At 51.8% G+C, this 27,818-nt stretch overlaps 1 protein-coding gene across 3 annotated transcripts in view; it reads right to left on the bottom strand.

Annotated features, from left to right (window-relative positions):
- Positions 1 to 1,329: 1,329 nt before the first annotated feature.
- Positions 1,330 to 27,818, bottom strand: part of EMID1 (EMI domain containing 1) — a 115,199-nt gene continuing 88,710 nt past the window's right edge. For 2 of the 3 annotated variants that reach the window (XM_084819425.1, XM_084819423.1), the window contains 5 exons: positions 27,014 to 27,076; positions 25,219 to 25,263; positions 24,320 to 24,364; positions 7,772 to 7,862; positions 1,330 to 5,332 (listed from right to left, as the gene is read on the bottom strand). In XM_084819425.1, coding sequence (XP_084675551.1) covers positions 5,193 to 5,332; positions 7,772 to 7,862; positions 24,320 to 24,364; positions 25,219 to 25,263; positions 27,014 to 27,076 — 384 coding nt within the window. In that variant the 3' untranslated portion in view covers positions 1,330 to 5,192. Of the gene's footprint in view, positions 5,333 to 7,771; positions 7,863 to 10,849; positions 10,935 to 24,319; positions 24,365 to 25,218; positions 25,264 to 27,013; positions 27,077 to 27,818 lie in introns of all 3 variants that reach the window. The other variant, XM_084819424.1, reaches the window with a different exon arrangement.

Genomic DNA, 27,818 nt, shown 5'->3' on the forward strand with positions numbered 1-27,818 from the left:
GAGCCAAGGCAGGAACGTACACTGTGGTGTCCTGTGCCTGCTATTGGCTTGCCTGCTCTGACATCACGAAGGGCTGGATCCAAAGTGTAGGCTTGGGAATTTGAGTTCTAAAGTCCATGGGCAGGTATTCCTCATAGAGCATCCTCTGTCGGTCCTCATAGGATATCCCCATAGAACATGCTCCCCCTCACTGCGCATCACAGGGCTTCTGGGCAGTTTCAGAGCTTTTCAGTAGCAACAGCCCGATGCTTACCTCCAGTTGCATAGTTCTCAATGGGACAAGGCATGAAGTGTATATGTGGAAGGCTGCACAGCTCAGTGGTTGGAGCTTTTCTGTAGTCTTCATGGCTTCCTGCTTCTTTTGTGGTTTCCAGGCACGTTTTCCATCCCTCTGCCTTTCTATGGGCACTCACGCCTACCTTTCCTATCATCCCTCTTTCCCCCCAAAATCCAAATTCGGCAAAAGGGCAACTATTGAGCCTGGGATTTCTAAAACAACATAGACCAAGCCACAAAACCCCAGCCTCCGTTTCACCGGTTTGTGCTGTAATGCATTAAGGGCGCTCCTACGCAGCGTCAGCGTCTTGCATTCAGCTAATGCGTAAGGACGCCGTGGAAACAGATGTGCTGGCCAGGCCTCTCCCATGCTCATGCCCCCAGCAACCGAGCGCCCTGCACCCACCCACGAGGCTACCGGGGTGCAGGCCCCTCTCCCAGCCTGTGGGCTGGATTCCATTTCAGGGAAGCTTTTGGGGTGATGAGCAGGGCAGAAGGCCAAGGGAGCAAGGCGAAAAAGCCCGGCATGGTGTAGCTTGAAGCTCTTCCTGCCGGTCACTGAGCCTTAAGAGAGGAATTTCAACCCTTTAGAAGGGGGCGGGGGAAGCTGCACAAAAGCTGGAAAGCCGCCACATGATCAGCGGGTTGGGGGAAAGCAGGGCCATCTGGGGAATCCCAGAGGGCCAGAGTGGGACCCAGGGCCTGAGACTCTGCACCTCTGCATTAAGCACTGGTGAGAAAGGGTCCTTCCCTGCTCAACTGGGAACAGACCGGGGATCTCAGTACACAGTCTCATGTTTGGTGCAAGGTTTTGACGGCTTTGGAATGGGGCTTCTGTGGGATGCTGGTATTCTCTGTCACCCGAAACGTAACCAGTAGATCAGCTTTTCCCAACCTGGGGCCTCCCAGATGTGGTGGACTACAACTCCCATTGTCCCCAGCACACACAGCCATTGCAGTACAGGCATTGAAAAACTGGCAGCAAAGCATGTCAGCCTAGCTGAGGCTTAGAGATAGAACCAGGTTGTGTTCCCCTTCGATTAAAACAGAGACTTGTGGTCGGTGAAGCTTTATTGGAGCCGGTCACTGTTATCAGCAAAAATCCCAGAGTATATCGTACAAGGGCAGCCCACTTCCTCTCCGCTCCCTGGCTGATCTGCTTCAGCCACGCACGACAGTGCAGACCGACCAGTGGCCTCCCACGCATGCAGGGCCGCTGGGCCTCACTCAAATGGTGCCCCCCTCCTCCAGTCGCATGGTTTTTGACTTCTGTTGTTGCTGCGTTTGTAGCCCATAACTCGCACCCGTGATTTCACCCTATTACTTTAATTCTTTAAAAAAATGTCTCGGCTACCTTTCAGGGCAGAAGCCCTCCCAAAGTGGCTCACAGCAATAAAATACCCCATTGCATTAAAAGATACACTTTGCGCCCATGGATCCAATCACAGCCCTCACACACAGCCTTCGCCATACAGGCATGGATGTTGTACGTTTCCCCACGGAGTTAAAACGACCGCTGACTGTTAGCACAACCCTAGCCATGCACGGCAGTGTTCCCAGCTTTGCACGTGAAGGGGGCGGTTTGTTTCAGCCATCAAGGGGCTAGTTGGGTGGCTGGCCTGTGACTGAGGCTGGCCCCCCAAGCACTTGCCTAGTTCACCTGCCTCTGAATCTGGCCCTGTGCATATAGGGGATTCCCCTGCCGCCTTCCCGCATCTGACAAGTGGCACCGAATGCTGAGAATCTCGGCTTTAAAAAAAAAATCTCTGGTCCTCCTTTCGAAGGGCTACATCAAGAGAGCTGGTGCCCCCCAAAGGTGTGGAGAGGCGGCACTTTTGTCCCCTCCATTATCGATGCCTTGGCTTTCTCACACCCATGGATCAACCATGAGCACAGAGACCACGGAAGCACCGTTTCCGATAGGTGGTGGGTTTGGGACGCCAGCACAGCGTTCTTCGTGGCCTGTGCCGGTCTGTGTTGACCTGTGCCCCGGCAGCAGCCTAGCAGGCCTCAAGCATTTCAGTGGGCTCCCACAGGAGGGCCAGCGCAAATGAAGTGCTGGCCCTGGACCCTGTTGGGGGAGCCCTGTGTTCAAATCCCTTGGGCAAGTCCCTCCCTTTCCACCCCACCTATCTCACAGGGCTGTCGTGAAGATCATGCAGCATAGTACCATCTACGTTCGCAGCGCAAGCTCCAGGCTATGGATGGGCTTTGGGCAAGGCACCCTCAATGGGCCCCCTCCCTCGCTTTCTCACCACCACCGTCACCAGCTACTCCCGGTCCTCACACTTTCTCATCACTGCTACCGCTTCCTGTTGGACAGGCAGAAAGCCAGCCAGCGAGGAGTCAGTGCGCGGCATCTCCTGCTCTTCCTCACCACCACCACCACTGTCTGGGCAGCGTGAGTGGCGGGTGAACAAGCAGGTTGCCATGATGGAGCAACTCCTGGGGATGCTGGTCAGTGAGCCCTGCTGGGGCGTGGGTCCTGGCAGGTGCTTCGAGTTCCTGCCTCCCTCCTCAGCCCATCACGGGACGGACGCAAGCTTTTCTCTTTTTCTCTGCAAAACAAGTGCATACCCAACCCCTAAGTTAGAGCTATCTGGAACGGACCAGACTGAACATGGCATGGGGCAGAGTGCTTTGTAGTTCTTTGTGCTACCAGGGGGAAATGGGGGAAAGCGTCATTCTTTCTGCTGCTAGGAACAAAGGTAGCCGCTGTATATAGAGTCAGACCACCGATGCGCAGAGCTCAGCAATGTCTAACTTGTACCAACTGGAAGCCGCTCTCCAGGATTTCAGATCCGGGGGAGGGGGAGTCTTTCCCAGCTCTACCTAGAAGTTCTGAGAATTAAATCTGGGACTTTTTGCATGCAAAGCAAGTACTGCAAGACCTTAGAGGAAAAAATCCTTTTTGTTTCTTCTGAGCAATGCAGCACAAGTGAAGAAGCCGCTTTCTAGATTTTTTGTGTGTGGGGAGCATTAATGCTATAGTCGCACCAGATTAGCCCTATCCCTACCAAGGAGAGGGATGGAGTCAAGGTCACCTTGCTGTGAGCAGAGGGTGTGGTCATCTCTCCAACTTGTCTTTTTCAGAACTTCAGACAGGGTCAATGAGCACAACCGCAGTGGAGAGGGCGAGTGCACAGCCTAAAATGTCTTCTTTTTTTAAGCAGGGGAGAAGAAGAGAAGAGAAATTCTCAAAATGGTAGTTCAGTGCTGGGTAGGAGGAGCTAGCAATGCCTGTCAGCTTCTCCAGTCTCCCCGCAAATTAAAAACACACATGGGAGTTAGTGGGGGAATTCTCAGCCTCCTAAAATCAGAAAAATAGATTAAAAGCTGGGGTTGTGGGTGACAGAGCCAGTCCCACCACGGCCAGCAAGGTGAGGCAGGCTGGTTCAGATGGCAAAGTTTAGGGGAACAGATGAAAGCAGGAACTGATGTCTGAATGGTGCAGTGAAACTTTTTAAGGTGTTGGCCCCAGCACTGGAGGAGGAGCAAAGGGAGATGCCATGTGGTGCCTTGCTTCAGGCAGCAAAATACAAAAAGTCTCACGCCACACTGGGGGTGGCAAGAGTGTGTGTTACTGATAGTGATGTCTTTGGCACTGACCAATAGGTGCCTACAACGATGCTCGTGGCATTCCAGCAACAACGAAAGAGAAGGGATCCAGGAGTCATGGCTGAGAGCTGGATCAAATTGGCAATGCAGTGCACGGCAGCTGTGAAAAGGTCAGTTCTATGGTAGGGATCATTAGGAAAGGGTTCGAAAATAATACTGCCAGTATCATAATGGCTTTATGCAAATCTGTGGTGCATGACCACACTTGGAATACCGTGCACAGTTCTGGTTGCTACATCTCTGAAGGGGCATTGTAGAGCTGGGAAAGGAGTAGAACAGGGCAACTAAAATGAGCAGAGGAAAAGGTATATATACACCTGGCAACCCAGGATGACACTTCATGCAAAGTGATGAAGTGGGCTATCAAAGCTTAGGGCACATGAATGTAGCCTTTGAGGTGTCACAAGACTCTTTGCTGTTTTTGCTGCAACGGATTAACATGGAAAGATGCGAAGTCCAGGATCCAAGGTGCCATTCCTCTAAATATGGGTTGCACGATGGCTCTGATGTCCTGCTTGTGGGCTTGTCATAGGCATCTGGTTGGCCACAGTGGGAAACAGGATGCTGGACTACAGAGGCCTTTGGCCTGGTCCAGCAGAGCTCTTATGAAACACTACCGGGATATAGGGTGGGAAGTTGTCTTTTCCCAGCAAGGGAATATTGTGACAAGCGGCAGAGGACTCTCCACAATTCATGCTCGCTCCTGCGACTGTGCGTTTCCCCACTGCTGAAACAGTCATCTGGAATGGCTACGTTCCTCTCCCCCACACTGCTGCCCTGGCCCAGGCTATGAAGAAAGAGGAGCAATTCAGTAGGAAGAGGATCAATTCCCAAAGCACTGGGCAAGAGGATACAATATAGAGCCGCTGTTGTTTCAAGGGACGGCCACTGTCCCAAGCGGTCCCTCCGCCCCCTGCAAAAGCATCAGCAAGCTACAGGCCCCTGAAGGGAGTGGGAGGGACATATCCCTGTCAAATAGCACCATGGGATGAAGAGTGCCCCCTTCAGGACAATCAGGCAACCACAAAAGAAAAGCAGTGCCCCCCAGCCTGGTTGTGGCATCAGGTAAAGGCATGAACGGGCCAGACACGCAGACACAGACACAACAGCATCAGTTACAGACCCCTTGCGCAAAAGGAGCAAATAAATACAAAGCAGGGCTGTTAGCAAGCAAGCGCCCCCCTCCCCCTCCCCAGCACTTGAGTGACACACCTCTCCACCGCTTCTCCACGTGGACAGTCCAAAGCGGGAAGAGGGTTGGCTACCGCCCCAAGGGAAGCCTCTGCGCACGTCCCTCGTCACTTCCTCTTGTCCTCGCTCCTCTGGGAGAGGTGGTGGGAGATCATCCGGTAGGCCGCCAGGCTCTCGTCACGCTTGCCACGATCGTAGCTGGGTGTACTTGTGGAGACAGGGCCAAGGCCAGATCCAGGTTCTGGTTCTATCAACGGAGGAGGGAAAAGCAGTGTCAGACCCAGGCTCCCTTCTACCTGCCATAGAATTTCACAACCCAAGAAACGTGGTTTTCATTTGTGTGTGTGTTTAAATAAAAGGATTGAGTTTCTAGTCCTTATGGCTTCAGAGGTAAGCATGGACTTTGATAGGTGGGTTCTGGTGACATTTTAGAAGCTCAAGGAGGCCTGAACGAGTGAAGGATGCTGCTGAGGGATTCTGAAGAGCCCGTGCCTCCCCCTGTATTAGAAGTGACCTGACTCCAAATTCTATGACGTTCAACAGTAAGGTATGTAAGTTGCATTATTTATCCAGACTGCAATTCTGGATGGGAGCAGGGCAGCCCCTCCCCCAAACCTGGTGCCCTCCAGATGTGTTGGATGGGAGGTTGGATGGCCCCACACATCTGGGAGGCATCAGGTTGCAGAAGGCTGGGACAGTCTAATGATAGCTACTGGAGCAATAACAGCTCAACAGAACCTCCATGGATGGAGGCCGTCTATCTCCGAACGTCAGCCACTAGGAACGAGGAACCGGGGAATGGCCATTGTGTCCTGCTGGCTGCTGCTGGGATCAAAATGCTGGAGAGACGGGCCTGGGTCTTGCTCCTGCAAAGCAGCTTTTGTGCTCCTCTCTAGAACCAGGTGAGCCTCTCACTCCAATTCTCCCTGGAAGGCTCATCGATGCAGGGCCGGCATCGTGGGTAGACCTGGTCGGGCACCTGCCCAGGGCCCACACGCCTGCAGGGGCCCACTGACAAGAGCCCCCTGGACTTCCTCCTCTTCACTGCTGCACCCTGCTTGTTCACCTGCCTCTTGCTCTGGCCCAGACGATGGAGGTGGTGAGAAGGAGCAGGAGATGCCACGGCCCGCTTGCCCCCTGGCTCTCTGCCTGTCAAGCAAGCAAGTGGGAGCAAGGATGGGAAAGAGGAGGAGCTGCTGGTGACCATGGCGGTGAGAAGGGAAGCCACGGAGGGAGGGGGCCCCTTGAGGAGGTCTTGCCTAAGGACCCTCAAAAGGTGGGAGCCAGGAGTGCCATCGATGCATCCCCCTCTCTACCCACCCCCTATGATATCTTCTGGTGAACCCAACCATCTCCCAACGGACTCAAGCTACATTTCCGCTGTGCATGCAAGCCAGCTTGTGGGGGGTGCCCTTGAGCATGTGCAGACTTGCCTTGGAAAGGCAGATCCCTGTGGTGGTGGGGCTGAGGACAGCACGGGGGAGGCCAACCTCGCCCTATCCATCGGCCCACGGAGGAACAGGGCCAGGGAGCTTCTTTTGCCCTCCACTGCCGGAAAGAACACCTATAAGAGCTCTGAAACTAGGGATGGCGGAGAATTCTGCTGCGGACCCAAATGAGACGGGATTCAAAAGAATCCAGCCTCCGGGGCCCGCAGTGGACTGGATGACTTACCTCCACCTCCCCGCAGAATCCTCCGGAGCCAACTCCTCTCCGCGACAATTCCACGGAGCCGTACACCGACTCCATATCGCCAGCAATACGGAGCCGGTGTGCGGCTCTGCGGAATCGCCGCCAAGAGGAGCCGGCTCTGGAGGATTCTGGGGGGAGGAACGGATCGCCTCCCCCCCGGGTGGATTCCCAAAGGAACGAAAGGTAGGGAATCCGCCCATCCCTATTTGAAACTAAGAACTGGTGCCCAAGTTTCGCTCCCCCCCTCCATCCCTTTTCCTTTTGTGTTGTATCTTTTAGTTAGTAAGCCTAGGTCTTATTATTAATCTGTGCAAGCTGCTCTAAGGGCCTTTTTTGGCCGAAAAGCAGGATAAAATGGCTGTAAATAAAGAAAATAAAGCAGATTCCTTACAAATCTGCAGCCTTCATCAATGGAGGCTGGTGGCTCTGATGTCGGAGCAGTCCATCCGCTCCGGGTTTCAGTCAGAACTCTAAAGGCGCTCTCCGAGGTGTGGAGCAGCCCATGTTGTGAATTACCTTGGAGAGCTCCTTTAAAGTTCTGACTGGTTCTGACAAACCCAAAGCGGATCCACCGCCCCACTGACATCGGAGCCACGATGGAAGCGGAGTGCTTGCCTTTGCATTCATGCTGCAGGGCAGGGAAGCAGGCAAGTCCTTTCCCCTCTCCGGTTCTGAGGTCAGAGGATTTCCCCTCCCTCTTTAGGCTCGCCCCCCCCCCCCCAGGCCAGTCACGGGCCAGGAAAGGCCAAACCATGCTAGACTCTCCAAAGGGGATGCTGTCTCCAGAGGGGGGGCAGGGGATGCTAAGAACACACAGGAAACACTGGCCACTGTGGACTTGGCATGCAAAGTGTGGGGCGGGACGTGGGGCTGGAGGGGAGAGAAAGCCCATGGCCACAAGGGGGATCTTCTCGTCGTCAACACCAGCAAATGCATCATGCTGAGGAAGGATAGAGAGGAGGAGGAGGAGAGATGAAGCCTCATGTTTTGTTACCTGGCCAGATGATAGCTTCCAGCAAGGTGACCCTCCTAGCCAGGAGCTCCAGCTGGGCCTGCTGCTCTAGGAAGCTTTGTAAGCTAATGGCCTAGTGGAGATTGAGAAGAGCAGAGTGCAAATTCATTCACCCTCAATATGGGAACAGGAAAGAGGGGGGGAATCAGGGCTCCTGGGGGGGGAGGTTCTGGGGGGCTTGGAAGGTGAGAAACTGGACACAGTGGCCTCTGAGGGGGGTTTCTGACATCGCTCTCTGCTACCCTTCCACCGTCCATAAGAACAAGCAACCGCGGAAGAACCCCAGGGAATCTCTCAGCTCATGGCAAGATTCCCCACCCCCCGCCCCGCTTGAACAAAGATCATGCAAAGGCAAGCTAGAATCGCTCACCAAAGGGCAGCCCAAAGTTCTGGCAAACAAGCAGAAGCGGCACTAGGCTGTGATGATCTGAGACTTGTCATCCCACAAGGCATCAGTGTAGGTGAGCCCTTTCTCCCTCTGGGCACCCTCCAGATGTGTCGCACTACAACTCCCATGGCTGTCTGGGGCATGCTGGGAGTTGTAGTCCAACACATCTGGGGGGCGCCAGGTTGGGGAAAGCTAGTGTAGGCAGTGGAGGGTTGGCCATAATTAACTTATGGGATTTAATGCCTGGTTGTGGCGATGTCTGGTAACCCAAATGGCTTTCTGAAAGGACTAGGCAGATTCACAGATGACAGGTTTATCACAGTGAAATAAAGCCTCTGCGCTCAGGGGTAGAATACCAGATGTCGGGGGCAAGCCAGGAGGGAAGGCCCACCATTTCACGTCCTGCTTGGGAGTTTCTTCGCCCTTCCTGGAAAGAGAATGCTGGGCAGGTGTGTGTCTTATGTTTCTTATGCAGTTTCCAGCCTGGCTCAGTCCCATGAACCAAACAAACAACCCTTTTACAGTGTGTGAATGTGCGTGCGTGCATGCGTGAGATGTGTGCGCACACACTCATCAGACCTGATCCAGGGAACCAATCACTCAGGCACATCGTGATTTCCACAGCAGGCTGGCTCCGAAGGGTGGCACGGGGCAGCATTTCCCAGGGCTCCAAGACCAGCACTGCCCTGACAAGATCTCCCTGCCCTGGTTCTCACTTTGCATGGAGAACCCCACAACACAGATGGGCGGAAGGTAGACTGGGACCTACTGGTAGATCCCTGGGTAATTTGCAGTAGATCGGCAAGGGTTCCTGACAGCCAATTCTTCAATAGCAACAAGAAAATGATTCTCCCACGCCCTAAATTATACCACTGAAATGAAGAAAGCTGGGGGCGGGGGGGGCGACGAGGGACCAGGAGTGGATTTTTGTGTGGAAGGACTAAGAGCTCCATTCAGTTCTCAAAACATGCTCTGGAGCACAGAATCCTTGAATTGCAAGTGTACGTCTTTTGCACCAAGCTCTGGTCAGTGGATCTCGGGGGTTCTAGTAAAAAGCAAAGTAGATCCTGCAAGCCTGAAGTCTGTCCAGCCCTGGCCCGGAAAGCTGAAGGCCATGCACAGAACCAGAGCCTAAATTTGCACACCCATCTCTTCTCAAGTTAAGGGATACCTTTACCAAGAGCTCCCCCTCTCCCCCCAAAAAATCCTGGAGACAGCCCTGCTGCCCCCCTTTCTAGATCTTCACCTGTAGCATGCACTGCTAAAAGCTCCTTGGGAAAAGAAGGGGGTAAACATGGAATAATGTTTTGGACTACAGCCCCCACCATCCCCAATGGCGTTTGGAATTGCAGTCCAGGTCGGGAAAGGAATAAGGAAAAGAAGGTTGACATCACTGGGCATTTTAGGCAGACAAGAGCAGCCATCATAAAATGACGATGCTATTAAACTATTGGCTATATCAATCCAGGGTTGTTGTTATTAGCATTCCGACTGTAATCCTCTGCACACTTACCTGCGAGTAAACCCGACAGAACCTGATGGGACTTACTTCTGCATAAACGTACCTAAGGTTGCTGTGTTAAGAGCCTGAATTCTGTTTAAAAGAGTGCAAACCAAACACTGTTCCTTCCTGCTGCCACCAGAGGCCGGCCCAAAGCCACCAGGCCCCGCTCTCCCAGTCTAATGCTGCTGGGCATGTTCGGAGACCTGCATATGTGCAGAACTGGCAAATGAAGCCGTGCACCCCCTTTTTTGCCCACACTAGGCATCAGGTTTCACCCAAAAAACCACCACCCCGCAAATAAGGCTGAATTAGGGGGAAGACGAAGCCACCCGTATCTTGTGGCTTCTGATGCCAAGTCGAACCAAAAAAAGCGACCTTGTAGCTGAAAGGTGCCACTTTTGATCGCCTGACCATCAAAAAACAAAACTGGGAAATGCCGTGGGACATTTTGACAGGGTGGCATTTTCGATGGAGTGGCCATTGGGAAAACCCACGGGGAGGAAAATCTGACTCACCGGGCGGTTTAGTCGCACCGGCCCAGCCCAGCTCAGCCCGTTCCTGCCGCTTTTTATGTGAGCCAGCCCAGCAGATTTCGGGGTGCAGAAAAGGCGCAGGTGAACGCTCCCGTCCACACAGCCTGGCAGAGGTTGGTGGGTGTTGGAAGGCTCTGTTTCCACAGTGACAGCAGCAGGGAACTGGTTTCTGATGTCATCAGTGCCTAGCCTTCCCCGACCTGGTGCCCGCCAGATGGGTTGGACTGCAAGTCCCATCATTCCCAGCTGGGGATGATGGGACTTGCAGTCCAACCCATCTGGCAGGCGCCAGGTCAGGGATGTATGCAGCTGGATTATCTGGCCACAGTGCCACGGCTGACACATCCACCTTCCACGCTTTCCCGAGCCGTCTGTGCGACCCACCAAGCCAAACCCCGCAAAGCCAGCAGCCCTGTATGGTGGCCCGCCAGGGAGACAACCAACCCCTTGCTTTTTGCAGTGGAAGGTTTCGCAAACAGGGGGAAGACATGTGAAGCCCCGAAGCGGGCTGCCATACAGGTCCAGCAGGCTGCGCCTGACCTGGCCTTGCGCAACCTGCACGGTGGTGGCCCCGCCCATCTTCCTTGAACCCGCCTGGCCTGGGGGATGCCGTCTTCCTGTCTGTCTCTACTCACCATGCAGCCCAATCATTGTTTCCAAGATTAAAACCCTCTCAGCTAAAATCTTCAAAGCCTCTCGAAGCTGGTGCAACCCCTCCCCCTGCGGACGAAAGAGACAGACACAGCCGTGAAGGGGACGCACGCACGCGGGGGCGCCCGGGAGGGAGGAGGCTGAGGAAAGAGTGGGGGGCTGAGGCCTTGACAGGCTTTCTTTCCCTCCCTCCTGTCCCCGCTTATTCCCCCCCCTCCATGGCTGTGTGCAAAGGAGCGCAAATGCAATTAAGAGGGCAAGGTGTGTGGAGGGGCAATCCATCTTTGCAAGGAAGTGCATCGGGCAAATATCATGCATATACAGCCCTCCTGGGGGCGAGCAGACAGGGGCATTCAGGTGGTGCAGCTCACAGAGAATTTGTACTGCAGCGGGGAGCTACGCTGAAAAAGCATGCTGGGCCAAAGTCCCCTTCATTCCTTCAATCGCTGCTGCGCTCGGTACTGGCCGCCTCTCAAGGACCCATAGAGTTTGAAGGGACTTTGGAGGTCATCTAGTCCACCCCTCACCCAATTCAGGGATCTGCCATCACAGCATCCCTGACGGATGGGTACCCAACCTCTGTTGAAAGGATGGTCCTTCCATGTTATGAAGACCTCACACAGGCAGGCAGGCAGGCAATGTTTGAGGAGCAAGTCAGAGCCATTCCAGGGGGTCAGCCAACCCAAATCTCAGGCCAAGGCAGATCTCGAGGCTGGTGGAAGGGCAGAGAAGCAGAGCATGCAGAAGAACCAGGGGAGAGAGTTAAGGAGGCTCCGTGCATCTAACCAGCCTTCCCCCAACTGGGGCCCTCCAGATGGGCTGGACTATGATCCCCATCATCCCCAACAGCACGCCCACTGGTGTGCTGGCTGGGGATGATGGGATTTGTGGTCCAACGAATCTGGAAGGGCCCAGTTGGGGGAAGGCTGCATATACCCTTGAAGCTCTACTGCGGCTCAACACCATTCCCATGTTTATTTCTACAACCATCATCATCAGAGCCCCTATCTATGTTACAGGTGAAAAACGACGGAACTGCAGAGGGAAGAGCCATCCTTCTTGTCCCATGGATCCATCAGGCAGAAGAAATGTGCGCAATGGTCTTCCTCTCCTCTCCTTCCCCCAAGTCTCTGCTTAAAACGTCTCCAGCTCCTGTCTCTTCATCTCCAGCACATAACCGCTTTCCTTAAACTCTCCCCCTGTGGAAGCTTCAGCTGACACGGTCTCAACGAGTGTGCCATATGGTCCCCCTAGGCATGCTCAGATGTCAATGGAGCTTTGTCCCAAGCAAGAATGGGGTTGCGCTATTGGCCAAGGTCCCAACAGAAACAGAAGCTCCAGCCTGCGAAGGGCTGACCCACTCACTGCCAATGGCGTAGCGGCGAATTCTGAAGCGCGGAGGCTCATCACGACAGTCCCCACAGCCACCTCCCGCAAGGAGAGTGAGTCATCTTTCGAGGGGTTGTATAGGTCTTTTGTAAAGTTAGTGGGTCTTAATTGCCCATTCAAGACCAAGCTGCCCCAAAATACTTTTCATTGTTTTTGCTTGGAAAATTCATTCCCATCCCCGCCCCCAGCTACCATGAGGATTAGAATCACACAGTTGGAAGGGGCTATTCGGGCCATCAAATCCAATCCCCTGCTCAGTGCAGGAACTAGGGATGGCAGAGAATTCTGCCACGGATCTCGGGGAGGCCGAATGCCAGTGCATTCGGCCCCCCGAAATCTGTGGCGGAATGGCCTGCCACCCCCCCGCGGATCCCCCCGGGACGAGACTTACCTGGGGCGGATCTTATGGGCGGCGGCGGCGGCTCCGGCAGCGGCTCCGGCTGGTCTTCCAACCGGCCGTCGCCACCACCATTTACAGTTGTTGTTTTTTTTACACAGACGTGATAGGCTACGTAAGTTTTTATGTAGCCTAAAACGTCTGGGTTAAAAAATTAAAAAAAAAGTGTACGCAAATGGCGGCGGCTACGGCCGGCCGCTGCCATTTGCGTACGCCTTTATTATTATTTTTTTTAGCAGGAACCCAGTTTAAAGCATTCCTGACAGATGACTCTCCAGTCCGCTTGAATACCTCCAGCGACAGAGACCACCACATCCCTGGGCAGCTCGTTCCATTGTCAGACTGTTCTGACCATTAAGAAGCTTTTCCTGCTGTTATGCTGAAATCTACTTCCTCTAACTTAGTTATTTCATGTCCTACAGTCCCGGATGACAGAGAACAGGCTGCAGCCCTCTTCCGTGTGACAACCATTTAAGTACTTGAAAAGTGCTATCGTATTTCTCTTCAGTCTTCTCAAAGTTAAACATGCCCAGTTCCTTCAAAGTTTTCTCATAGGACTTACTTTCTAGTGCCCTGATCATATTTGTTGCTCTTCTTTGAACTCATTCTAATTTGTCTGAATTTTTCTTAAAGTGTGGTGTCCACAACTGAATACTGTTCTCAAGATGAGGTCTGACCAGTGCAGAGTAGAGTGGAACTATTACTTCCCATGATTTAGAAACTAAACTCCTGGTGATGAAACCTAAAACTGCATTTGCCTTTTCTGCAGCCGCTGACTCATATTCAGTTTGTGATCAACTACTACTCCAAGATTCTTTTCACATGTACTATTGTCAAACCAGGTATCCCCATCTTATACCTGTACATTTCATTTCTCTTTCCTAAATGAAGAACTTTACACTTGTCTCTGTTAAATTTAATTCTGTTATTTTCTGCCCAGCCTTCTAAACTATCAAGATTATTTTGAATTTTGTTTCTGTCTTCTAAGGCAGCGGTCCCCAACCTTTTTGGCACCAGGGACCAGTTTCGTGGAAGACAATTTTTCCACGGACCGGGGGGGTATGGTTTCGGGATGATTTATTACTTTGCAGTAATAGGCTATGTAAAGATTTACGTAGCCTATTACTTGAAGAACAGGGACTCAAATGGCATCCACTATGCAGACACCATTTGCGTCCCAGCGGGCGGAGCCGGCCAGGGCTGGCGAGGGTTCCGGGGGGGAGTGATGGATCGCCTCCCCCCCCGCGCGGACCCTTGTGGACCCAAGGTAAGGGTGTTTCGCATGCCCCTACGCTCATCTCCTGCTGTACGGCCTGGTTCCTAACAGGCCACGGACTGGTACCGGGGGGTTGGGGACCCCTGTTCTAAGGTATTAGCGATCCCACCCAATTTTGTGTCATCTACAAATTCGATAAACGTTCCCCCTCCTGTCCCCACCTCGTCCTCCAAGTCCTTAATAAAAATGTTGAAGTGTACAGGGCCCAGGACCAGGCCCTGTGGTGCCCCACTCGATACCTCCCTCCAGTCTGATGAACCATTCACAAGCTCTCTTTCAGTACAGTTCTTCAGCCATCTGTGGATCCACCCAGCAGTAATGCCACCCAGCCCACACTTAACTAGCTTGCTAATTGGAATACCATAGGGCACCTTGTCAAATGCCTTACTGAGGTCAAGACAACCTACTCAGGAAGTTACCCAATCAAGAAATGAAATAGGATTAGCCAGACAAGACTTGTTCTTGACAAATCCATGCTGGCTTTCAGTGATCACTGCATTAGTGATCACTGTCAAGGTGCCTACAGATCAAGCACTTTATAACCTGCTCTAGAATCTTCCCAGGTACTGATGTCAGGCTGCCTGGTCTATAATTCCCCAGATCTTCCTTTTTGAAAATAGGGACAATATTTGCACTCCTCCAGTGCCTCATCTGTTCTCCAGGAGCAGCTATTTTCAGAGGGAATGGGAAGTCTGAAAGGGATAGGAATGACATCATCCCTGCTAATCAAATAGTCCCAGGGCTTCGACCCTGCCAGCCCTGCCTCCGCTATGCCACTGCTCACCATGGCCTAAAGTTGCAGCAACCCCCCTCTGCCACTTTTGTACCCCGCCCTGCTCCCCCATAAAAAGAACCTAAAGACCATGTCACCGATGGGCAAAATTTCAGTCTATTATCTGGCAGGTGTGAGTGCTCTTTTGGCAGGGCATGATTCCTCTCAGCACAGGAAAAGGAGCTCAGGTCACCTGAGCACGGGAAAAGGGGCTCAGTTCTCATCTGAGCACGGGAAAAGCAGCTCAGGGCAGCAATGGCAGACTCTTGGCAGCTGCCCAAAGATGCCCCTTGAAGACACCAGGTCCACAGGGATGGAAGGAGCAGAGAAAAACCAAGTCAGTGAGGTGGAACAGAAGCATATTATTTATCTGAGGTGGCAAACCTGTGTTTGGGCTGTACCATTTCAACCTGGAAGTGGAGACTTACATCATGAAATGTTCCTATATACACACCAACTACACAGAAGATTAGGATATCAGGGAAAAGGCTACACTTGACCCCTTCTGGTTTTCTGATCCTGAAGCAATGACAATTGGACTGTGGGTAGTTTGTGATTCCACACCGAGGGAGCACATAATAATGAGGTATTGGGTGCAGAAGCGGACCTCCTGAGAATCTCCGCTTTCATTTTAAAACACAAGTTGCTTGCCCTTATGGTTGCAAAGACATGCTTGAATTCCTTAGGAATGTGTGCAAAACTCAGCAACCAGAGGAGTTGCTGAAGATGATTTCCATTGTTCCATGCTTCCAGCAGAGGTAGAATAAATTTTTGTTGTTGTTCAGTCGTGTCCGACTCTTCGTGACCCCATGGACCATAGCACGCCAGGCCTTCCTGTCCTGCGCTCTCTCCCGGAGTGTGCTCAAGTCCATATTCATTGCATTGGTGATGCTATCTAGCCATCTCATCCTCTGCCGTCCCCTTCTCGTTTTGCCTTCAATCTTTCCCAGCATCAGGGTCTTTTCCAGTGACTTTTCTTTTCGCATTAGGTGGCCAAAGTATTTGAGCTTCAGCTTCAGTATCTGTCCTTCCAATGAGCAGTCAGGGTTGATTTCCTTTAGGATGGACTGATTTGACCTCCTTGCAGTCCAGGGGACTTGTAAGAGTCTTCTCCAGCACCACAGTTCGAAAGCATCAATTCTTCGGCGCTCAGCCTTCCTTATAGTCCAGCTCTCACAGCCATACGTTGCTACTGGGAAAACCATAGCTTTGATTAGACGGACCTTTGTCGGCAAGGTGATGTCTCTGCTTCTTACAATGCTGTCTAGGTTTGCCATAACTTTCCTCCCAAGGAGCAAGCGTCTTTTAATTTCATGGCTACAGTCACCGTCTGCGGTGAACTTGGAGCCCAAGAAAATAAAATCTGTCACTGCTTCCATTTCTTCCCCTTCTATATGCCAGGAAGTGAAGGGGCCAAATGCCATGATCTTCATATTTTTAATGTTGAGTTTCAAACCAGCTTTTGCACTCTCCTCTTTCACCCTCAACAAGAGGCTCTTGAGATCCTCTTCGCTTTCTGCCATTAGGGTGGTATCATCTGCATATCGGAGGTTGTTGATAATTCTCCCGGCAATCTTAATTCCGACCTGTGATTCATCCAACCCGGCATTTCTCATGATGTACTCTGCATATAAGTTAAATAAGCAGGGTGACAATATGCAGCCTTGTCGTACTCCTTTCCCAATTTTGAACCACTCGGTTGTTCCATGTCTGGTTCTGACTGTTGCTTCTTGACCCTCGTACAGGTTTCTCAGGAGACAGGTAAGGTGGTCTGGTACTCCCATCACTTTAAGAATTTGCCACAGTTTGTTGTGATCCACACAATCAAAGGCTTTAGCGTAGTCAATGAAGCAGAAATAGACGTTTTTCTGGAATTCTCTTGCTTTCTTCATGATCCAGCGAATGTTGGCGATTTGATCTCTAGTTCCTCGGCCTCTTCGAAACCCAGCTTGTACTTCCGGTAGTTCTCGGTTCACACACTGCTGAAGCCTAGCTTGTAGGATTTTGAGCATAACAGAAAAGTAAGAGAAAATGTGCCAGTGTTGCTCAGTCTGCTTCATTTATGTAGATCTCAGAATTTTGCTTTTCTCCGTGCAGAATTTTAATTGAATACTCTTTTAAAACACACACACAGTCCTGAAAATGAAATAGCGATATGACCCATAATGGGAAAATTGGGTAGCGGGGGGGGGGGGTTAGAAGAGATTAGGCATCAGAAGCTGGGAGCCCTGGGACCAAATTCAGCCCCATGAAAAGTCCTGCCTGGTCCTCCAGTTGCAACTCCACAGAGGGCCATATTGATGGCACAGAGCCCCGAGCGTGGCAGCCCGAGGGGGGGAGGAAAAGACATGACCCATGGCTCCATTCCCAAGTGATTGGTAAGACGGCATGCAGGTGCGAGGATGTTTGGGCGCATGCATGGGGTCGGCAGCAGGCAGCAATGCAGTGCCGCCACGGGTTGCACAGACAGGGAGAGAGGGGTGGAATCACCAGATACCCACAGCTGCATCAGCCACTGTCAGGGTGGAAACTGAGGCGATAGAACCCCAGAGCAGTTCTGATTCTGAGGAGGATCAGCAATCCATGGGAGAGGAGCCAGCTCATCCCTCACAGGCACAGCAGCTGGCAGAGATTCCTCCTGCCGGCATTCCTGAGATAGATAGTGATTCCAGCAGTGAGAAAGTGCGGGAACAGGGCTTGCTAGATACTCGACGCAGGGAGCGACGAGCGATGGAGGGCACAGAAAGGAGGCATAGCGCCCGTTTGGTGCGCAAGCAACGGTCGCGTCCCGAGGACCCAAGGGAAAGAGGGAGGATCTCTCCCTAGCCCATAAATTCAGGGTCTTCCTGCGATTCTCCTTCAAAACGGGACCAACTGCCTAACCTGGAGCATAGGCTACTCTGCTGTTCCTTGCTTAGTCGCTGGTGATTAGCATCTGAAAGAGTCATTAAGTTGTAAAAGGATTAAAGCCTTGAAAAGAATCCTTTCGTCTGTGTCTTGAGTTGGCTATTGGAGTGTACTGAAAGAGGCCGCTAGGGCGCTCCTGACAGTCACTCACCCGCCAGCCAGCCAAATGCACACACGAGGAAGAGGGTGGGATGGTGGGGCCAGCACCTTGCACTCCTGCCACAGAAAGCACTATCCTGGATCCAAAGCAAGGGTGCCTTCTGGGATTCCTTGCCAAAGTGCCGATGTCCAGAGCCTCAGTGTGGCCAGCTATTGAGTGCCACAGCAGACATGTTTTTAAAATGGGCACCACACGGGAGGGGTGACCTGACACAGGAGTTACAGCTCTCCCCAAGAATTGGGCATTCTGGCTGGGGACGATGGGGACTGTAGTCCAACACACCTAGAGGGCATCCAGTTAGGGCGCACTTGCGTTCTAGTCATCTCTCTAACCCGTGATGGGATGCGGCATTTACCTCCCAAAGCAAGGCTGTGATGTGCAGTCAATTCAGTGGTTAGATTAAATCCACTAAGTCACAATCCTATACGTGTTTAGACAGAAAAAAAGCCTATAACTCCCATCATGCCTCAGCCATGCTGGGGCGTGCTGGGAAGTGTAGGCCTTTTTTCTAAACATTGCGGGCCTTTTTTCTAACCGTGCATAGGATTGTGCACTTTAGAAGTCCTTTCAACGGATTGAAAACATACTGGGCAGCTGATGTTTTTAAAAAATGTTGCTTATTTATTAAATAAAAGTACTCAGAAAAAAACTGCAGGTGGCAAACCCCATTTTAGGGCCAAATTATACATGACAGGGGAATGTGCCACTTGAGAGCAGGTCAGGATTTTTAAACAAGCTAACAGCAGGGACAGGCCCTCTCCTGATTTCTCCTCCATTTAACCCTCCCCTCCCCTGCCACAGTCAGAGACCTTGACCAAAGTTAAAGTAACAGTAAAATACAATCCTATGCCTCTTACCTCAGAAGTGTGCATATTTCCACTTGGTACTTACTCCCATAGGATTGCAACCTTAGGGTTGTAACTGTTTAATGCCCTGTTTAGCCACAGTTTATTCTCCGCACGAGATACCTAAAATTAAGGGCCAGGGTGAGACCCAGCGCCGCTCTTTTCAGAAATTAACTATAGGGTCAATTGCCTGATACTGAGGGGTCTGATATGATTGCCTTCAGACAGGATACAAGGAAGCACCTTTGGGTGAAAAGAAATTTCAGAATTTAAAAGCACCCAGAATGACTGTGTGAGACTGGAAATACAGTTCACATGGCAGACAGGCATAGCAGCCTCAAACCCCCATTTCAGTCCTCAGACTCAGCCTTAGGAGTCTGGCAGACTGTCCACCTCTTCATTAAAAAAAAACAAAACCAGCAACACCTGCATTTATTTGTTTTGCCATTCACCCTTTCCTTTACCCCCCAAAGTCCCACAAACATTTTTAAAATGTTCCAAACCGGCTTCAAGAATTGGCAGGGGGTGAGGGGAGAAAGGAAGTGAGTTGGTGAGGTTATGGGCACTAGCCATCTTTTACTTTCTCCCATTCTCCTGGAGGCACTCTGAAAACTTGCAGAACTGTGGTGGTTGTTGTTGCTGCTGTTTTAACCAGAGCTTCCACCCCTCCAGAGAGAAAAGCGTGCATTTCTTTGTCAAGTACTGGAATTGCTCTCAAAAGATCTCCACCCACCTTTTGGGCTGAGTTCTCACACAGAGGGTACAACTAGATGGGATCCAGGACAACCATAATTAAGATCACAATTTTCTTAAAAAATAGCAGTTGCCACAGGGGTCCCCAAACTGGATCAGGACCACAGCACTAGGGAAGGTAGGTAGTGTTTTACTGATAACATTCTTCCCCCACTCGAAAACTGATATTTGCGGGGAGGGGACATATAGGAACCCAGATGATACATGCAGTGTTTACTCTGCAAGGCGCAGCTGTTTCTGCGGCGGGGGGACAATTTTAATTGAGAAACAGGTGCAGGAGGAAGAGTTAACCCTCTCTCATTCCACGGCACCATGGTTCCTATGTAATTTGCCCCTTCCTCCACAGCAGTTCATTTTTGTGAGACAAGCAGGAGATCCTAATAATGACCCTGCTGAATCAATGTCTAGTTTGACCCGCACATGGTAAACCTCTCTCTAGGCCATACCACATCAGATTATGGGTGGAAGCTAGCATGATGGAATGTTCCTCCCTACAAAATATTCCCTCCACATAGAAAGCAAGCATGTCAAAGAGAAGAGTTCTAGCCTAGCCTCGCTGATACTCTAGTTTTCTATGTGCAGTGATTATTATTTTATTTTTTTGGTCTGGATGAGCATTTCATTATGCCATCCTTCTCCAAGGTGGCACCCTCCGATGTGGCACCCTCCAGAACCCTCCAGCTAGCATGGGGCTTATAGGAGTGTAGCCCAACGCATCTGGAGGGTGCCAGGTTAGGGAAAGCTGCATTATGTGATCCTGCAATTACACAGTGAAATGGTAGAGTCCAGGTACAGGTTGACCACCTGAGTGAGGAACTGGGCCTTAGAATATGCTTATCTGCCTTCTTCCCCCTTATAGCCTTCCTCCTGCTGTTATTTCTGCCTGGCCTGAAAGCTGCTATTGCAGAAGAGATGGCAGAAAAGAACTGTCTGTTCAGCGAAAAGCATTTCCTCACCAATGTGAGTTTTACATTCTCACTAGAGGAAAGCACACCTTTCCTGCGTCACATGCAAAATCACTATCACATTGACCGGGGGAGGGGGGAGGATGTGTCCTTCCCCTGGAGGGAAAGATACGACGCAGAAGTGCTAGGTGCCAGAATGGGAGAGTGGGTTTGAGAAGAGACAGACAGACAATCCTCAGACAGGACTACCCAACTGATTCACCCCACCTCTAGGACGTTTATTCTCTGTGCCCCACTTTAAAGTAGCTCCCCGCAGAGCTGCTGCACGCAAAGTACGTCCTTTGCTTCCTTGGAGCCTAGAGAGTGCTGCAGGACCGCCCTTTCTGGCTCACCCTGCGAATCCTATGTGCGTACTCAGATGCAAGCCCCAGGACATTCATCCAAGCTTCCTCTCAAGGAAGCGCCCACAGCACTGCAGCTCCAAGCAGGCTGGATGCTGCCGAGGGCCGGCCCCGCCTTTAAGAGCATCGCGACGCACAGATGTCCTGTGGGTTCAGCCTGTCTGCGCTTTTAAGAGGTGGGTAGGAGGGAGAAGCTCGGCAGGTGTGGCTTGCCCCTGACTACGGCTTCAAGAGACGCATGGCAGGGAGATGCCGCCAACAGGGGTGCCTCGTCCCCGAAAAGTGGCGGGATGCCCAGGGAGGCAGAATCTGTCAGTCATTTCCTTGCCAAGCACCTGCAACAGGTAAAAAGAGCCCCCTTGAGGTCCGACTGTGGCCCTGTGGCCCGCTGTCGTCGCCCGTTCTGTCTCACCGCGCAGCTTCCTCTCCTGCCCACCAGCTCTCCATACATCCCAGTCTGCACTCCCGTTGGCTCTTGTGTCCTGAACGGCAGCTGCGGCAGCTCACATGGACACACGGAGCTGCCTTCTGCATTTGAGGAGATGCCGAAGATTGAACCCAGGACCTTCCGCATGCAAAGCATACGCTCTGCCCCGGAGCCACGCCCTCCCCCCAGCCACGATCCTGTATGAGCAGATGAGCAAACCCCTGAGGTATGGGGCAATCAGCCATGTGGGTCTCTCTGATCACAGAAATAGCCCTTTAGAAGAACCACGGCTTGAAAGATCAGTGGGCCATAACCTCTGGCCCACAGCCTGCTTTTGTGGCTTCAATGGAATCAGAAGATGGCAGCCTCAGGGTTAGTGGAATCCAAAGCCAACAAGACAGGGAAATGCCCACAGGAACGGCCAGAAAAACCAAGGGCAAGGGGGTAGAAAAAAGGATGTTTAATGCAATAAAAGAACTCCCAGAGTTCTTCTATTGCATTTAACATCATTTTTTAAATCCCTTTGCCCTTGGCTTTTCTGGCAGTTCAGAATCAGCGGAGGCTGGTGGCTCCAATGTCAGTGGGCCAGTGGGCCGCTCCGGGATTCACCGCCCTGCCGATGCCGGAGCCACCAGCCTCCACTGCTCAGAGTCCATGGGGGGTTGGGGCAGGTTTCACATAACATAACAAGCCTCCGACAGGCCCTCACGCAACATGGATTCTTCCTCTGGGCACAAGGAACATCTGCCTCAGAGCTGGGGTCACCCTCTTTTTTTCATAGCACGCTCTGTGACTTGAAACAGTGTCATGTCAGGCACAAATTCAATAGCTGTCGTTTTTGCCCCTCATAAGAGATGAGAAACGCTGTGGGATTCCTGCCTGCCATGCAGTCGTCAAAGGTGCAGAGCATGTGTCAAGGAAAACGGTGCAACCTTCGTTCCAGGGAGTTTCCCCAAAGGCACATCCAGGCTGGATACAGGACCAGCCCGACTGCACGGTCAACCCAACCGTTTGCCTGGGGTGGCCATCTTTTAAGGGCGCCAATGAAGCAGAGCTTTATCCAAAGGAGTTGGGGCATGGGAGATCTTACAAATGATGCTGGGATTAGGGATGCCAACTGGAGAGAAAAGAAAAAAACACCCAGGCTCTTCCTGAGCCTTCAGCCACTGTCTGATCTGCAGAAATCAATCTGTGAAGCTCTGAACACAATCAGCTGCTAATTTCTGCGCATCAAGCAGCTCTTAAAGTCATCGGTACAGCGGCTGGCTGAAAAGTTGGCAAACCTGGCTAGGATCAGGCACGAGCACCCTTGTCTGTGCCTGTTTATGGAAGATGGCTCCCCACTTCTATTTATTTATTTAAAACATTTGTATCCTGCCCTATATCATTAAGATCTCAGGGCAATGTACAGATGAATTCAATTTAAACAGTATAAACACTTTTCAACCCAGGGCTCGGACCTGCCAGCAACAAGAGGGCTATGCTCAGTTTTTTCCATTGTACTGTGCGAAACATGGAATTTAGTATCCCTCAAACAACTCAGCTTTGATTTTTAAAATACAAAGTTTCTAGTCCTTATGGCTGTGAAAATAGGCTTGAAATATGCACAATGCCTGGTGAGTCTCAGATGCAGGGAGGAAGAAACATTGTCAACACCTTGCATTGTTCCTTGCCTTCTCTGCAGATTGCAAAAGGGGAATGAAAGGTGCAAAAGTCTATGCAAAGGGACTTAGGATGCAATCCTATGCATGTTTAGACAGAAGAGAGTCCTACCACTCCCAGCATTCCCAGGGAGCTGAAGGACTTTTTTCTGTCTAAACATGCATAGGATTGTGCCTTTAATTAGCATAAACCATACAGGTGAGGGGCGTTGAACTCTTTCAGCCCATGGGAGAAATTCAGTTTTGGAGCTGCATTCCAGTGATGGGAGGGGTCAAAGGCAAAAGGGGCAGGGCCAAAATATTCAAAGTAGCCACATATTTTAGCTTAAAGCTCTTCCTGTCAGTAACTCAGCCTCATGAGAGGCATTTCAACTTCCTAGAATGAGGAAAAAATAGTGCAAAAGCTGGGAAAACAGCAAACTGTCAGCGGTGTGGGGAGTGCGGCCAGCGGAACAGAGTATGGCCATCTGAAGAACCCTGGAGGGCAGGATTTGGCCCGTGGGCCTAAGGTTCAGCACTCCTGATATAGGTCATTAAATTCGGCTTCTCTTAGCACAATGTTTGGATTACATTGGTGAAAAAATCATTGGGTGTGCAGAGTATTCACAGCTCTGATCAATCGAGTGTCTGATGCAGTGGGTTCTGTTCCACAGGTATTTCAGCCAGAACAAAGTTGTTAGTGAGCATTTCTACACCAGCCTAAAATCCTGCAACTTTACCAGGGCTTTCTGCTTCCATTTTAAATGCAGGATCACAATGGGCTCCTTTTACACATGCTTTCCTTCCCCGCCCCCAACTTTCCCCCCTTATCTGTTCTATATGTTTTGTCATACAGCCACTAGATAGCTTAGTTGTCTAGCTGCTCTTATTGCGGGATTTCCTCTTTTCACAAGGGAACTCAACGTGCGGTAATTTGATAGCTCATTGTCTCTGATCTTTTAAAAAATGGGATAATCGTCCTTTAGTGCGGGAGACGCCCTGGAGGTTGACAACATCATGTAAAGGACCCTCAAACTTCCATGAGTAACCAATCTCAATAGCAGGATAAAAGCCCTGTGTAGAGAAGCTCAGTGTTTAAAGTGCCACGGGACACACTGCTATTTCCCCTGCAAAATCGTAGAATCATAGGGTTGGAAGGGGCCTACAAGACCATCGAGTCCAACCCCTGCTCAATGCAGGAAGCCTGGTTCCCAAGCAGTCTCCCATCCAAGTACTAATCGGGGCTGACTCTGCTTAGCTTCCAAGATCAGACAAGATTGGGTGCATCCAGCCCTTTGCTCGATGGACTGATATGGATGCTAACCCCCTGGAACACCGCTGGGAAGGGGTAGTGGCCTATTTACCCCCAACCCTTTTTTGTGGCACCCCCTCTAGAGCCAGCCAGGCTAGTGTCTGAGCAGGAGAAGTGCCCTCTGGCCTGGGACATAATCGGTTCTGGGAGGTTTTGCAGAGCCAGCTGGTATGAGAGACTGAGTGTCCCTTGGCAGGAGCTGAGAACAGCTAAGGGTTGTAGCCAGGAGGGGGAGGAGAGAAATGGAGGGCGCTATGGCCCAGAGCTTACCCACGTGCCCTTCTCGCCTGGTTCACCTTTGGGGCCTGGATCACCCTGAAACCGAATAAGAGATGGCATTAGAAAAGGAGAAATGGAACCGCAGGCTTCACACCTTATAGTGAGCAGCAGAAAAGGCAGAGGCAAAGCAGAGGCAAGGCAAGGCCAGGGCCAGCCCAACCATCAAGGGCAAACTAGGCAGCTGCCCAGGGTGCTACTCCCCCAGCTCTGTGCTTTTGGAGAAGGTCATAGAGGCAGCTAAGTGGGTCATCAGCTAACTGGGGGGGGGGGGCGGGTTCCCCTGCATTAAAGGAGGCTCAATCCGAGACTCCTCTGATCTCTATCAGCTGCCCATGGATACCGTTGTGAAAAGGGTGGAGGTAAAGAAAGTGAGCAGTGACGATGAGAAAATAGCATCTTGGTCGATGCTTGGTCATTTCATGGGCTACTGAAGCTTCCCGAAACCTGGTGCCCTCCAGCTGTGTTGGAAGGCACCAGGCTACTGGCTGTTTGGGAAAGACAGGAGTTGCTGTCCAGCACATCTGGAGAGCGCCATGCTGGGGAAGGCAGTGCCACTGTTACGCTGCTCAGCATACAAGAGGGCAGGATGGGTTCTGGAGCAACAGAACTATCCAACTATCCGGGGGGAACAAAAAACATTGGGCCCCCGAGCAGCAAATTTAGGGTGCCATCTGAGGCAGGGGACAGGTAGATGGTGTCCCGCAGGCAACAGTCCCCCCAGGAACTTCTCCTGTGCACGCTCCATTGAAAATGAGATTTCACAAAAAGTCCAAGAGAATATTCCCCCGAGAAGGGTGTTAATTAGCAGCAGGGGTTCGCCACTAGATGCCAAGAAGCCTTTTGCCTACCGTGGCAGGATATGTCTCCTCCTCTCCACCCCACACACTTACCCGCTCTCCATCCAGACCTCTGCGGCCAGGATAACCCTGCGGCCCCTAAAGAAGAGATTAAGAAGTGAAAAGCAAAGGTGAGAACTCTGCTGTGTGCTTGTTTGCTCCCTGGCCTCCAGGCACCTTCCCAAAGCCTTTTCTGCCCTAGCTTGGCAGCATGGTCTAGTGGAGTGAGCAGGCCAGAATCGGTCCCAGGTTCTCTGGCTATGCACTTGGACATGACAGCCTATTCTAGTGTTTGAGCTCAGCCTGGTGGGAGGTATCTGCTCTTTAAACAGTTCTGGTTCAGGAAGAAATTCTACAGGCGCATCTTGTCCCACCCCAGGGCATTAGGAGTTCTGAGCAATTGTGGCTCCTGTCCTGGATTGTGTGGTGGGTTTGGGTTACCAACTTACATCTGGCCACTGTAGCTATGCTTTAAGAGCAGCTTGATGTACAGACATTGGCAGGAGTGTTAATTGCTTTGCACATTGATGTTAAAAAGGCTTAAGAGGAAGCCAGGCCATTTCATCTGGCAGTCTTAAGCGGGTGGGAGGGAGAGGTGCACTGGAATCTAACTCCTGCAGCACCAGAGAGTTGTGAAGCTATAAGGCAGGGGTGTCGAACCTCTTTAAGCCCAAGAGCAAGACCAAAGGCAAGTCAGGGGGACCAAAATACCCAATATACCAGCATACTTTAGCTTAAAGGTCTTCCTGCCAGTAACTGAGCCTTAGGAGGGGCATTTCAACCTTTCAGAATGGGGGGGGGGGAAATTGTGCAAAAGCCAGGAAACCACCAGACGGTTGGTGGCTGGGGGAAAGGGAGCAGGGCCAGCTGGAGAATCCCGGAGGGCCGGATTGGGTCCTCAGGCAGGCCAGATTTGGCCCAGAGGCCTGAGGTTCAATACCCCCATGGATATGGCAGGGTTGTCTTGCTAACATTGCCTGGCTGCTTCTGGCTATTAAGAAGCACCTTCAGGCACCTTGGGTGGAAAAGCCCTTGTAAAATAAAAGAGAGGGGATCTATCTTTCTCTCTCTCTCTCTCTCTCTCTGTTTTGGATGGGTTTGAAACAATTCAAAAGAACCCGCAAGCTCAGTTTTCCAGAGGCAAAAGCAGGCTGAGCGCATGCACCTCTTCCAGACCACCCTCCACCAGGCCAGCTTCGTGTTCGTGGGAGCCCTGCGCCCCCGGCAGGCCTGCTCTTCTGCTGGTAGTCCCTGACTGGCTTACCTGGTGGCAGCACTGGGCAGCGGCAGCAGCGGCAGCAGCAGCAGCAGCAGCAGCAGCGCTCCAGGAGTGCTCTGGGCAGCGCTGGGTGGCTGGGTTTAGACACCACGTTCATTTCCCACGAGGCACCCGATGCAGCAGTACTACAGGGCATGGTGGGGAATTTAAATGGTGTGTCCCCACTCGGGGCTGCCATTTGGATCTCCAGCCATGCCATGGAGCATTGCTGGAAGCCAAAATGATGGCTAAACCCAGCCACGCCCCCTCCCAGTGCTGCTTGGAATGCTAGGCAGGATATTTTTTCCAAGGGGCCCAAGTGATGGCCCCTCAGGGGCCCTGGGGCCTGGGCAGCTGCCCAGAGGTGGTGGGGGCCGACACTGGCCCTGCCTTCAACTCTCCGAATAAGGACTGTCTGTTTCCAGCCCTATCATAACCATTCTTTTCATCTGGATGTCAGGACCAAAGATGGGTGGGAGCAACTCCTCTACATTTCGGTGATCCCAGGACTGCCCATCCAAGCTTCGTCCAGATACTGGGTCCCCCAAGGACCCCATGCAGCCAGGTCGAGGGGTGGGGGTGGATACTCACTCGCTCTCCTTTTTCCCCAGTGGTACCAGCTGCCCCATCAGTACCTGGCATTCCAGGGCTTCCCTGAAAGAAACCACAAGCTCATCAGCAAGCCCGTTCTGTCCCCACTCCACACCCTCTTCCATTTGGCAGGAGAGCTGAGAACTTCTTTATTTTCACCAGCCTGTTGCTCTTCTCCCCCTTGGGATTTTTGCCCCTGTGGCAACCCTCCCCACCCCCACCTAAAGAGATGCTCACCTCAGTTGCTCAAGGCTGTAGTCTCCAATGTCAACTTATGCAGCCACTTTATACTGAGGTAAAATCCTGGCCATAGGTATCCAGACTCTGGTAGCAATCCTGTTTGGGATTACTGCACTGGATTGTCCATGGGGTTGCCCCTGAAGACTGCTCAAGCACTTCAGCTGCCTCAAAATGGAGCAGCGAGATTACGTGCTTGAGCCAGGCGAGTGGAACGTATCTCAAAAATTCCAAAACTATTACCCCGTCCATTTGAGTACCATTCAAGGTACTGGTTTTTAACCTTTGAAGCCCTAAGTGGCTCAGGGTCTTGGTGTGCAAAGGACTGCCTCCTTGTGCATGAACCTCCCCAACCATAAAAGGTTATCTTCAGTGGCCTTTCTCCAGGTGCCCTTCAGAAAAAAGCTAAGTGACAATGAGGGGCAGGGCCCTTTAGGGGGTGGCACCCCTGCTCTCCCCTTCATGGATCACTGCCTTGTTGTGGCGAAGGGGCTTGCGTAACTCAGTGAAGCCATAAGCTATGCTGTGCAGGGCCACCCAAGATGGACGGGTCATGGTGGAGAGTTCT

The sequence above is a fragment of the Heloderma suspectum genome, chromosome 13 (genome assembly GCF_057233095.1).
Source record: "Heloderma suspectum isolate Gila_16-S chromosome 13, 16-S_ref, whole genome shotgun sequence".
Taxonomy (NCBI): Eukaryota; Metazoa; Chordata; class Lepidosauria; order Squamata; family Helodermatidae; genus Heloderma; species Heloderma suspectum.